This window comes from Streptopelia decaocto (genome assembly GCF_964273445.1).
Source record: "Streptopelia decaocto genome assembly, chromosome: 4".
Classification (NCBI taxonomy): Eukaryota; Metazoa; Chordata; class Aves; order Columbiformes; family Columbidae; genus Streptopelia; species Streptopelia decaocto.
The window spans coordinates 12397569-12411133 of record NC_138658.1 but is presented as its reverse complement, the minus strand read 5'-3'; the positions used below and the strand labels follow the sequence as shown (position 1 = coordinate 12411133).

The 13565-nt window shown below is 38.8% G+C and overlaps 1 protein-coding gene across 3 annotated transcripts in view; it reads left to right on the top strand.

The window, feature by feature from the left end:
* Positions 1-13565, top strand: part of TRPC3 (transient receptor potential cation channel subfamily C member 3) — a 42077-nt gene that overhangs the window by 26805 nt on the left and 1707 nt on the right. For 2 of the 3 annotated variants that reach the window (XM_082050669.1, XM_082050670.1), the window contains exons 4-11: positions 778-942; positions 3677-3893; positions 5476-5709; positions 7072-7336; positions 7505-7700; positions 9492-9701; positions 10531-10614; positions 11634-11709. In XM_082050669.1, coding sequence (XP_081906795.1) covers positions 778-942; positions 3677-3893; positions 5476-5709; positions 7072-7336; positions 7505-7700; positions 9492-9701; positions 10531-10614; positions 11634-11709 — 1447 coding nt within the window. The remainder of the gene's footprint in view (positions 1-777; positions 943-3676; positions 3894-5475; positions 5710-7071; positions 7337-7504; positions 7701-9491; positions 9702-10530; positions 10615-11633; positions 11710-13565) is intronic. The other variant, XM_082050671.1, reaches the window with a different exon arrangement.

Below are 13565 nucleotides of genomic sequence, written 5' to 3'. Positions count from 1 at the left end.
GTTCACAAAAAGAATTTCCTTGTATTACTGAATGGTAAGAGTGGGGTTTTTTTTCCACAAAACATAAAAATGTGTTTGTAGGAAGTGGCTTCTGGTTATTTTTCAAATCTCAAGTACATCTAAGTAGAGGTGATACCTCTCACCACTGATGCTAATAACAGAGAAGAAACCCTTTCAATGTTTGTCTCTGTGTCTTCTGGTGTGTTTTAAAATTCTGTGCTGCGCTTTTGCTTAATTCATTTCTTGCCTCAGTATGTTTTAGACTGAAAACGTATAGATGGTTAAGGATGTATTTGAAACCTTTGTTAAAGAAGCAAATCAAATGGCAATGATATTTGAGGAGGTCTCTCGCACCTGAAGGTGCGAGAAGGGGAGAAGCTAATGGTGAATTGTGGTTAGACCAGAATTTTCAGTCTCTGCAGAAATTCTGCGTGTGCCTTGGATCAACCTGATTTGCAGAGAAATTGTTGGAAGCTGGAGCTGAGGTTCAACTCTGACAGGATCCATTTGGGGATATGAAGCCATTCTAATGATGCTTAAAAGGCTTCCATGATTGATGGCTGTCCACGTGTGCAACCCTGTCCCTAAAGTTCTTGTTAATTCAACTTAGCAGTTTCTTCTTTATTTATTAACTTTTAAAATAAAGAGAAAAAAGCATGTTTCTTAAGGTCTAAGTGAATACTGGACAGTGGAGGTTTGCTGATCGTGTGTGTAGCAGTCGTGTAACTCTTCTTATAAATTATAATATGCCTTGGTTTTCTTTCTTTTTCTTTACAGTTTGTGGCCCATCCAAACTGTCAGCAACAGCTACTGACAATCTGGTATGAAAATCTCTCAGGATTACGGGAGCAGACCATAGCTATCAAGTGTCTGGTTGTGCTGGTTGTGGCATTGGGCCTTCCATTTCTAGCCATTGGTTACTGGATTGCACCATGTAGCAGGGTACTGACTTTTATCAACTGCATATATTGTACTGTTCTGGGAACTGGTTTTCAATTTCTAGCATTCAAAATGCAGTATTATACCTCTAATTCTGCTGATTCCAAATTTTAACTAATTAATGATATTTTAGTCATCTCTAGTCATGAGCCAAAATATACTATTTGTTTTATTTTCACTGTAAAGAGGGGACCACAGTGATGGAGTATGAAAATAAATTCTTACATTTGAAAAGAGCTTGCCTTTTTTTTCCCCCCTTTTTAATTTATGTAGATTGCACTCACCTCACAATCTCTGCTATGTAATTGTATTCGTGTTGTATTTGTGTTAGTAACATGGATTTTTTTGGGAGTCACCACTTGGGTTCTGTAATAGGTCTCCTCTGGTGGCATCTTAAGATCTGATGCTGTTCCCATATAAACCATTAGCAGAACATCTGTTGGTTTTACTGATGCAGAACTTAATCTTAAGTAAAATATTTGTTATGGCTGCCCTAAGAGGTCTGTTTACCAGGTGAGCCAAAGAACAGAAATCAAATTAAGTGAAGTATTCCAACCATGTGGTAGGGTGTATTCGTAAAAGAGTTCAACTGTAAACCCTTACCTTTTTTAAATTATATGAAAATATTCAGGTGCTTCCAGCTTTCCTGATGATCTCACAATGAAAATAACAGCAGTTTCTTTGAAGTCCTTACAGTCTGTAGCATGTGAATTGTCTGCAAATGAAGCGTATTGATGGATCTTGGGTAAATGAGAAGAAAGAAGATTTCTTTGTAACATTAAGTTTAAAAAAAAAAAAATTAAGTCAATTTACTTCTGTGCTGAATGTGGTATTTAAATTTTATTTCCCTAACAAGCGTAAAGCAAAGAAATAGGAGTTTCAATCATTTATATTTTGCTTTGGTAGTTCACTTCAAAAAGGATAAGAGTTTGCTCATCCCCTATATATTTCAAGGGAACCTGGTGGTTCCTCTGGGTTAAATATTTATTTAGTTTAAAGATAAAACTTTATGAAAATACTATAATTGTTACTCTCACTATTCTCTGAAATGTCACTTTCTTTGATTATCTGTAGTAAAGATATTCCTCACTCACAGCTCCATATCATAGAGACTTATTAATATATATTTTAGCTAGTGTCTAGTATGGAAAAGTGACATTTGTCATTGAGCTTTAATTCCCAGTACAAGAAACACTGACAATTTTCCTAGTGCCCATGTCAAATAAAAGCACTGTACATTCAGATCAGTTGTTTGATACCATAATTTTAAAATGCTTTCTAAAGGCTGGGAGCAGGAAGGAAACCTGTGATTGTTTGCACAGGCAGCAAATGCTGTTTAGTGTGTGCTGATCTGCTTAGTTCATAGTAGCTGACCCCAGTTTCAGGCAAATCATTCCTTGAAATGAGAAAGTTACCTCCTGTCTGCTGAACTTGTTTTTTTCTTCTTATATGATACTGCTGATAATGCAGCAATTCACAGGGGACTTGGGAATATTGCATAATACGGGTAATGTATGTGACGGTGTATCACATTAAAGCTGTGTATTAACGTTACTAAAGATGGGGCATTATGTGTAGAGCCGTACATTTTCTGTAGTACTGAAGGAGACAGGAGACCTTTGGCCCTAGGAGGGATGCAGCAGCTGAGGCAGGTGAGCACCCTCCTGCTCACCCCTTGCTCACAGACAAGCACTGTCCCGCTCGGGCCGCAGACAGGGGCTGTATTCCAGCAGTACTGCTCCTTCCACAGGGAAACAGGCAAGGGCAAGCAAACCTCCATGTGCATTCCCTGCAAACTGCTGGGACACCTGAATCCTTGCTGACACCTGCATCCTTAAATACGGGGTGGGGAGCTGCAGCAGCACTGGCAACGTGAGACTCACTGCCGAAATAAAGGATACTGGTGGTATCGCTGTAGCTCGGCACTTCTGATGCAGGAATAAGGCTAGTACTGGTGGGATCACAGACTCTTCTTTTTCATACAGTAACAGGCCCATTGCTCTTTCCAGTGTGGTTTGCTGGAGGCAACTGTCCTCTCTTCTGGTGGAGGAGGACTTGCCTCTGCTGTTGCTGATTTGTCCATCTAACTAGGTACAGATGTAAATGCAATCAGCTGAGTTCATTTGAAAATAGTAATATTTCTGATATTGACCTTGCTCTGTTGTAATGGAATGGTCATCATTTTTAGTAGACACGGTTTATTTATTTGGCACTTTTAGCTCTGGATAGATGTTCTGTGGATGGAATACGGTAGTCAGAGATGAGAAGATGATTCTGTAATTTTTTCTATAGCTAGATTTTAGTCACAGACAAGCTAAGAGTACTCTCTCGTTCATAGGCAAAGCATTTAGCTACTTGGAGGTTTTATTTGTTTATTTATTTTCTGGGTTCTTGCTCCCACCCCCCCAATTGGTATCTGTGGCCATTAGATCATGCTCCTTCTGGCCACTGCACTATATATTGTTAATTCCTTGGAATTTTTCCCCTCAAACATTGCCACCTAGAGTTTATGGAGTAACATGTACACTCACAGATACTCCCATGGAGCTGCCGTTGGGACACTTTTATCTGAAACAGTAAAGTGTTAACAGTTCAGTGCACTTGGAAGAGTATCCATTAAAAATGATGTTTCAGACTGTCCTGAGCAATGAGTGCCCATTTAAGCTTCTGAAATACCTGACAAAAGAGTGTGTTTCTTTGAGAAAGCTGAGTGACTGCTTTCGTTCTGCCTTTGCAGCTTGGAAGAATTCTTCGAAGCCCATTTATGAAATTTGTGGCACATGCAGCATCCTTCATTATTTTCCTAGGCCTGCTGGTGTTCAATGCTTCAGACAGATTTGAAGGTATAACGACGCTACCGAATGTGACTGTTACTGATTACCCTAAGCAGATCTTTAGGGTGAAGACTACCCAGTTCACCTGGACAGAAATGCTGATCATGGTGTGGGTACTTGGTAGGTATATTGCCCCTTCATCTCTTTGTCAAGCGTTTTCCTGCAGATAGAAATTCCAAAAGAGAAGAGAGAAACACAGGTCCCAAACCTTAGCTCCAGCTGCTGCACAGTTAGAATAAACCCTTAGGGCAGATAGCAGTACATTAGCACTGGTGAGAACATCAGAGCATCTCTGTGCTGTGCCCTCTTGCAGCATGGGGTAACATTTTGTTTGTTGGTTTGCTGCACTGTTTGGTAATTCCGGCATTTGTAACAGGAGCACAGGTTTGCTGAAGAGAACAACAGAGAAATTATGTTTTACTGAAGTGGTTTTCTTAAATAGGATCAGGAAGCCTATGCTGCAGAACATGCTGGAAGGTCAGGAGTTTCTGCTGCTCGGTGTTAATGCACTTCAGTGCTTGTGTAGCATTGCTGCTTAGGTCGCATTTGTGGAGAGGACAGTTCCTGCCAGTATCAAAGGGCTAATGAGTCAGTTCTCATTACTCTTTTTTTTTTTTTTTTCCTCACAAAACCTGATCAGCCCTCAGCCTGTTTGAAACTGTTTATGGCAGAAAACGCTATTTTCTGGCATTTCAGCAAAGTCAGGTGCTTTATGTAGCAAAATGTCAGCCACATGATAATGTAGCGTTCTCAGTTTTTACAGGCTGCAGGAGAGAGAGAGGGTGTTACTGTGGTTGCTACATCAAAGTGCCCCTCTCTGCCTTTTGAGACTCCCCTGTCTCCTGGATTAAGCCCGGCTTTACCTTGAGCTATGTTAGGGTAGGAAGATGCACATCTCTTGTGTGCTGCCTTTTGGTAGTCCCAGCACACTCATGGGAAGCAGCCTCTTTATTTGACAGGTGGCAAGGACTGCAGTTTTGGTGGTCTCTAGGACTCCGTCACTGTGCTAGATTTCTTGGGCACTCAAGAGAAAAGCAGCCTCAAGCCAGTCCAGTGCATGTCCTGTGCATTTAGTTGGGGTGACAGCAATGCCCACTCTCAATTATCCCGCCAGGTAATTCAGCTGCATCTCTAAGTTCTGATGAGGCTGTGATCTGAATTAACTCTGTGTAAATTAATTTCTGAGGAGAAGTTCAAGTAAGAAAACTGAATTACACATAGCCAAACTCCACTTCCTACGCTGAACAGCATCTTTTTCTGTAAAGTGGAGAACTGGTATTTTAATTATGTCATTTATATTTGGTCATCTGTATAGTTGGGTAGTTATGCTCCTCTGTAAAAATTAATACTTCTGATTCAGAAACGTTTTATGAATGTAAATGGTAGGGAAATAAGAGGAGTTTGTTTTCCACATTGAGCATTATTCCTTCTTTAGAAGCACAGCATGCTGTTGTGTTTCTAGGCCATAACACTTTCACTGCAAAGTTGTGTCTCTACACTTCCCTTTTGGAGATGTCTGATCTTTATCTCCACATATAAATTAATATCTTGCCATTTGATCAACTCTGTTGAAATGAAGAGAGCCTTACTTAAGGTGTACAATGGCTCCATGACTCTGTTTTCATTAAATAGGAAAAATGCAGAGAGTTTAAATGAAAATAGTTTGGTCAACATTGCTGTGTTTTTTCATTTCTTGTTGCAGGTATGATGTGGTCAGAATGCAAAGAGCTGTGGCTGGAAGGACCCAGGGAATATATTTTGCAGTTATGGAATGTTTTGGATTTTGGTATGCTGTCCATTTTCATTGCTGCTTTCACAGCGAGGCTTCTGGCATTCCTGCAGGCCACAAAAGCACAACAGTACGTGGACAACTACATTGAGGAGAGTGATCTCTCTGAGGTCACACTTCCTCCAGAAATAGAATATTTTACTTATGGTGAGTTAAACTTTTCTGCAACACAGACCTGAACTTAGAAAAACTGGTAGGATGCACTGACATTTCAAAGCCTTAATCTGAATATTTGCATGTGTTTGTGTTCATAGCATTTTCTAACCATTTCTGCCTCAATATTTTTGTTTCTGTGCTATATAAACAGTAGTTGTTATGATGCCGATTTGACAAATAAGTTTGCCAATGTATTAAAACCAAACAAAAGGTGTAAGGACAAAATCAGTTTAAATGTAGCTATCCATAATTTTGTTGTAACTGTTTATCCTAGAGCTAAATTTGACCATCTTGACTTTAAACATTTGCAAGCTTTATTTTATTCTTGACTTAGTGCACAACAGATAAAATTTTGATGAGATTTTTTTTTTGCTGGTTGGTTCAGTTGTTCAATACAGTCATTCGTATTCCTGAAGATCTATCAGCAATTCCTGCTGAAGGAAGGATGCTGGACCAAGTAAAGATCTGCTCAGATAGAGCAAAAGTACTAAATAGTTATTGCAGTGCAGAAGTTGTAATTAAAGATGTGATGAATCTCTGTTTGCAACACCAGCAAAGGCTGTGTTTGCTTCTGATGGTTTATTACAGCATATTCATTACGAATTTCAATATATTATAATAGCAGACTTGGGTTTGTTATTTACATTAATTGATATATAATCAATCTGAATTTGTATGTATGTAAATACACATTTAGGAACACATGGTCTTTTGATATCAAACACATTCTAATTCAGTGGGATTTTACTAAGATGGTGCATTAATTCACATAATAAACAATGTATGGATTTATATATAACTCAGTTATTTCTGTGCATACTGTGGGTAGAAACCATGATTCTACTTCCATTGGGGTAAATGGCAAAAATCTTTGACTTCGATGGGGACTAGGATATATCCTGAACTTGTACCAATGGCAAAAACTTGGTGTGATTAATAAATGAAGTTGTTCATCGATCAACGTTGTTAACTTCACATCAATAAAATGCAAAATATAAATAAATTTCTGGCTTTAGCATAGTGCTTATAAAGACAGCTAATAATACAGTTGTGCTAAGAAAAGCAATAAGGAATTAGTTATTGTTATATACTTAAGATTAAAGTGCAAAATGTAGAAGAAAATGTCATGTTTCTTCAAGTATAGTTTTTCTTCTAGAAAAAGGTAGTGTAATTTACATTCTTCATTAGTGACTTAAAGGAAATAGGAATAGAGTAGCAGCTACTAGACCCTCCAAATATTTGTCACAACTAAATTCAGACACATTCATGGAAAATGCCATCAAGATTTATTTTCTGAACATAGTGATGAATGAGTAATTCCTTATATTTACCCCTGTATTTCGTATTTTCCAGCTAGAGATAAGTGGCTCCCATCTGATCCCCAGATCATCTCTGAAGGCCTTTATGCAATTGCTGTCGTTCTTAGCTTTTCTCGGATTGCATATATCCTGCCTGCAAATGAGAGTTTTGGGCCCTTGCAGATTTCCCTTGGGAGGACTGTTAAGGACATCTTCAAGTTTATGGTCCTTTTTATTATGGTATTTCTTGCATTTATGATTGGGATGTTCATACTATATTCCTACTACCTTGGAGCTAAACTGAACCCAGCCTTTACAACGTAAGTATGAAGTTACGTTTAAGTAAGTTTGTTGTTTTGATCAGTGCTCCACAAACCTGGTTCATAGACAAATTATTTGAGATTGCTTATCACTTACTGTAAGCACAACTCAGATATTTATTTGTGTAGTTACTAATACTGTCTTCCTCTTCTTTTCTTTTCCTGCAGAGTGGAAGAAAGTTTCAAGACCTTATTTTGGTCAATATTTGGCTTGTCTGAAGTAACATCTGTTGTCCTCAAATATGATCATAAGTTCATAGAGAACATTGGTTATGTTCTCTATGGCATATACAATGTAACGATGGTGGTAGTTCTGCTCAACATGCTGATTGCCATGATCAACAGTTCATATCAAGAAATTGAGGTGGGGCTCTGTTCTTAAGTTGTTTTCTTTTGTAATGTTGAAAAAGGGAAGAGTTATTAGGAATTATTTAAACGAGCTCATCTTGATACACAAAAGTACAGTGAAGAGGTTCTCTCATTAAAGGAGATAACAAAAAATACCGTGTTCCTAGGAATGACTTCGTCTAAAAGGCAGCCAACTTGCAGAACCTTACAGGATCTGAACAAGTAGTTCATCTTATGCCATGTATACGCATCTAAGGAGATGTCATCCATCCAGTAATCTTAACATCTAATGTAATATTCAAATGAAGACTGCTGTGAAGTAGAAAACAAAGTTAATGGGTGTAACATTTTAGACATGCGTGGTTCATTCCCAGTTTCCTTAATGTAGTGCATTTCAGTCTTCGGATCATTAGGATATGGTTTAAAAGGATTTGTGACCTGTTCCTTCATGGAAATCTGTTTTATCATTCCAATCTTCAAACTTTTTAACTAGATGTGCAGGAGTAGACACTTATGTCCATGTATCACTGCTGTGCATCTTTTATTACATTTACATGTCTTTGTATGTGGAGTACGATGCAGGTGCTTATGTTCAAGATTGTTGTGGCTGAGTCACACTTCACAATGCTTACAAGATTTCTTTGTAAAATGTGCTTTTTTCCACTTTAGGTGCAATATTAAAACTTGATTCTAGGTTTGCTGCACTTTGCCATATGCTCTGAAAACATAATGGCAATAGTTCTCAAAATCTGCCAAATGGCTCAATTGAATGAATACTTGAATGTTACCCAAAGTTATTGGCTGCATTGCTTATTAAAAGAAACAGGTTTTATTTGTCATCATAATGAAATTCAAAGTATCTTCATTTTTAAAGATAATTAATTGGAATGTTTAGCATCCAACTGCAATAACAAATTCAGAAAAATAAAAGTAGATAAGATACTTGGGTTTTAAAAATAAATCCCAAGTTGCCAAAATGAAAGTAAAAGTATATTTCTGCTGCCAGTTTTCCAGACCATAAGTTCTGATAATATTCAAAGAGTACTACATTGACATAGATGGGGTTGCACACCCCCACTAGCACCAAAGAAAAAAAGGTAATATTATCTAAGACATAGTATGCAAATGGATGTACTATTCCTGGCATTTTCAGTAACTTCTGGGAAGTGTCAGTGAATTCAGCAGGAGAAGACTATTTATAGTAAACTTTTCACCTTTGGGGTCAACCAAGTCCAGCCTTGGAATACTTCAGTAATAATGTATCAGGACAAAATCAGTTTGTCAGTTTTTAATGCGATTTTTTTCATGACAATGAAGCTTGTAGTTTCTGTACTCCGTTATAAATCAGAGTTACTTTCCATGGTTATGTAAAAAGCCACGAGTACTACAATTTTAAAGTGTGTCTGCCTCAAAGTTAATACTTCATCACTTGTGTGAGTACCAAACTCATGTGACCACTTTCATGAAAGAAACAAGACTTCAAAAAACCAAGAAGTTTTGCTTTAAATAGCAAGGAGTTTATATGTTGGCTTTTACTTAGTGCAAAAATAACACTTGTTTAAATGGTTCACATGATTTAGCTGAGTGTTGTTAACGAGATGTTGCCATGAAGAGACAGCTGAAATTTAGTTAAAATAGACTTGATAAAGTGGTTGCATTTTTGCAGAACTGTTGGGAGCCTAACTAGCAAGCAAATAGCATTTTATATAAAAGTAGAAAGGGTAGATATTTAAAAGAGGCTTCATTTGGAAGAAGTTTTGCGTTTCATAAAAACACAGCATATATTTATTTTTATATCTTAACACAGGATGACAGTGATGTAGAGTGGAAGTTCGCTCGTTCTAAACTTTGGTTATCATATTTTGATGATGGAAAAACGTTACCTCCACCATTCAGTCTTGTACCAAGCCCCAAATCTTTTTTCTATTTCATCATGAGGATCATTAACTTTTCTAAGTGCAGGAGGAGACGGCTACAGAAGGACATTGAAATGGGAATAGGCAATTCCAAATCTAGGGTAGGTACTAACATTTTTCATTGCAGTGAAGAATGATATGTCCATTCCAGTATTCTGCTTAAGTTTTAGGGTGTAATTGGTGCTCCTGGTGATAGTACAATAATTAGACGAGCATTTATATTTGTAGATCTGTATTTCAGATTGCCTAAATGTACTGCATAATACAAAAAGGAAAAGCAATACATTTTCTTAGGACAACAAGGTCTAATGACTGGAAAAACACAGCTAAAACAAAAATAACCGAGTATTCATAGGTGCAAATAATTCCCACAAGGAATGACCTAAATATGGAATAAAGGTGCTTTCAGCTTCCATTAGACAGATGTTTAGTTCAGGGTTACAAAACAGGGCAGGAGGGTTAAGGAGAGAAAACTTTTCCTTTCACTGTGACAGGTAGTGTGGTCAAGATGATATTCACTTCCTATTGTCAAAATCTATATTCTCAGCAGAAGACAACAGGAAAGAGGGGGGATTGGTAATGACAATCTTCAGTACTTACATGACACTAAATTGGACTATCTAAATGTTCTTCACAAATAGCAATGTAATGCAGTGTCACAACACCCTTGTGAGAATTAAGTAACAATTCCCCTTGTTTTACTGTTGGCAAACTGAGGCACAGACAGGTTAATGAGGATGTATGTGGCTTTTATTTTTATAAGCCAGGCTCAAGGCCCTGTATTACAAAGTCTGAAGGCAAACCTTTGAAAATTATTCTTATTTGTTTTACTGTAAATTATCAGAAATGTCAAGTCCAGTCATCTTGAAAAATGGATCTGAATTCTGTGAATTCCATAATGTATTTTAATTTTGTCTTATTTCTTCCTAGTTAAACCTCTTCACTCAGTCGAACTCCAGAGTTTTTGAATCACACAGTTTTAACAGCATTCTCAATCAGCCAACACGCTATCAGGTAAGTGCATACATTGGTCACTGTTTTGCGTGATAGAACTATGTGAAGGTACTGGCAGAATGTTGTGTTTCCAAGTACATTTTGCCTTCACCAGATAAAGGAAACCTTCTGTAGAAATCAAGCTCCAGGATGCTGCTGCTAAAATGAGAGTTATTGTTCATGCCCCGTTATAGGAAGCATTTCAAAAACTAGCCCATACAAAACTTGGGTTTTCCCTTGATACCCCAGTTTGGAAAGTGTCAGAAGCAAAGATCTGAAACTGTTTGAGGAAGGGATTTGAAAGCCTTGAGCTGACTAGGTTAGCATTACTTTGCCTTCCTTTCTTCTCATCTGAGATGTGACATTTTGACATTTCAGCAGATGGAAATGTTCCTTTCTGGTAAAAGGAGTCTGTCAGATATTACCTTCCTGTCTTCTTTCCAGCTCAGAAATAAAAGAATAAATAGAAGCTGTTGTTCCCCTAGTGAAAATGTTGAAAGTACGTAATCCACCTTTGCAAATTCTATTAGACAAGCTACATTAAATTAGGTATGGTAACACAGTACAAGAATATTAGTACATACTAGAAACCCTGGCAGTTACAGTGTGAAACCATGGATATAATTTCAATGAATACTTTTACAGCTGACATTGAGCAGTCATACTGTAAAATCCCTAGCTTGCTTGCTTCCTTCCTTCTTCAAACGCTTTCACATATGAATTGAGTTTAGCAAGGGTAGACCTACTCTGAAGCTACTTAAAGCCTAAATTAGTGTGTTTAGATGTTTTCCCCTGTTGTCCTGTTCCCTACAAAAAGTTGCGGTGCCCTGTAAATAGGAGGTAATTGGATGAGAAAGGTGCTTTATTGTAGTGATGAATCTCAGCATGCCACCAAAGCAAGCTGGTATGAGGCAACTGCTTAATCTGGGACTGCTCATTTTTTCAGTTACACAGGTGTGTGGGAGAGAGTTAAGAAAGAAAAGCAAATAGAGTTCAATTATATGTGCTCACCTGATTATATAACTGTTTTAATCTGGCAGCAAATAATGAAAAGACTGATAAAACGCTACGTTCTGAAAGCACAAGTGGACAAAGAAAATGATGAAGTAAATGAAGGTAAGAAAGAGACTCCATTTGCAAAATTCGGACACAATTTTTGTCATGTTGTATTAGGAACTGGTATTACAGTGATGTATTAGAGCTACAGGTAAAGAGAGGGTTTATTTCTACTTCAAAAGTGCTGAACTTCGAGAGGTAGAAGTGGAAGCACACCTGTGACAACCAAAATGGGCAAGTAGGGCCTAGGTAGAACTGAGAAATATTAGGGGCCCCATTTTACAGGGGGAGAACTGGGGCACAGACATGATGTACCAACAGTTACAGACGAAATTTGTGAGGAAGCCACTAACTGTATTCACACTTCCAGAGTCCCAGTCAGAGCTGCAGGACATCTTTCTATCTTTCATTCAGCTGAATGCACAGTTTACTACTCCACACCATGAACTACTTGTATTCTGCTCCTTCATAAAGCTATGTGAAATATTCATCTGTGAAGCTGCACATCATTAAAAAAACCCTACATAGAGTTAACTGCATGGTGAGGGAAAAGAGAACTATAGCCACTCTTTTAGTGTGTAACCAAAGATCTTTTGAGAAAGGATGGATCTGAGCGTGGTGTCTGCTGGCAGTGCAGAGTCTCGCAAACTTCCCTGGTAGCGGTGAGGAGTGCACATTCCATGTGCACACCTTGACTCCCCATTGGGATGAGACTAAGGTGCGTGTTGTCCTTCTTCCTCCAGCCTTCCAGGAATGAAACACAGGCCTGCAGGCCAAAAAAGGAACTCTTGAGTACTGGCTAGATCTCCAAATAAAATAATTGGGGTGTGTGCAGCACGGAGTATATTTCTTCTGCACTCCAGTTAAAGATTATCAGGCAGTAGACTGATGTCCCTTCCAGGGCTGTCACTGCCCTTGGAAATGTAACACCTCAGCAACAGTTTTGTTCCCTGTAGGCCGGAGGTTATAACCTTCATGGCTCAGCCAGTAAGAAATGTGTGACTGCCACCAGCAAAACATACCTGCTTAGCGTAAGTTGTTGTGGTCTGGGGTAGTTTAATTGATTTTGGCCCAAGCCACTCTGCTGGGAGCCTTGTGCTCGCCAGCTGGTGTGCAGTGGTGAACAACTTGAGATCACAACAGCTTTTACTGGCCTGGAAGCGTCAGATGAATGTGCATATACGATGTGAGGGGCCCTGAATGGGCTGCTCTCTCAGCTAAAGCAGCACAGCTTTTGTTTTGCTCAGGAGTTACCCTCTGCTTACCTGTAACTCTCTGCAGTGAGAAGCAGGGAGCAGAAGAGAAATTGGGATATAAATTTAATCCCACTCTGTGCCTTCAGAAGGCAGCGTTGTGCATTGCCCGTTATCCCGACTCTTCCCCATCCTATGTGGCTGTGCGGAGCTGAGCTCATGAGTGACAGAAGCAGAGAAGCTCCTAAAGGTGCCATCCTCTTAGTGTGCCCCTTGTGCCCCTCTCCAGAATTCCCGTTGCATTCCTCCTCTTCCTCTGTGATAGGAGAAATCGCCCAGCTAGTGAGTGATGAGAAGACTCCTCTCTGAGAACAGGGCCAGGGGCATACCTCTGCCCTGTTCCCTGATGCTTCTGTGGTGTTGGCATATGCGTTTAGAAAGCAAAACAGTGCAGAAGAGTGGTGGTTCACGGACATAATGATTCTTGCTTTCTCAACAATTTCTGTAGAGGCAAGTCCACTTCAGGCGAGTCACCTAACCCCTGAACCTTTACACAATAGGGTAGTGCCTTTTGTATCGTGCCCATTCACTGGTACCTCAGGTGTAGATCCAGCCTTTGAAGATGCAATTTCTAAGTCTGCTATATTTTAAATAGAAAAGCTCTGCATTCTTATGTACTGCAGCTGTTTTAAACATAAGTGTAGGGATTTTTCCCTGTTTTGC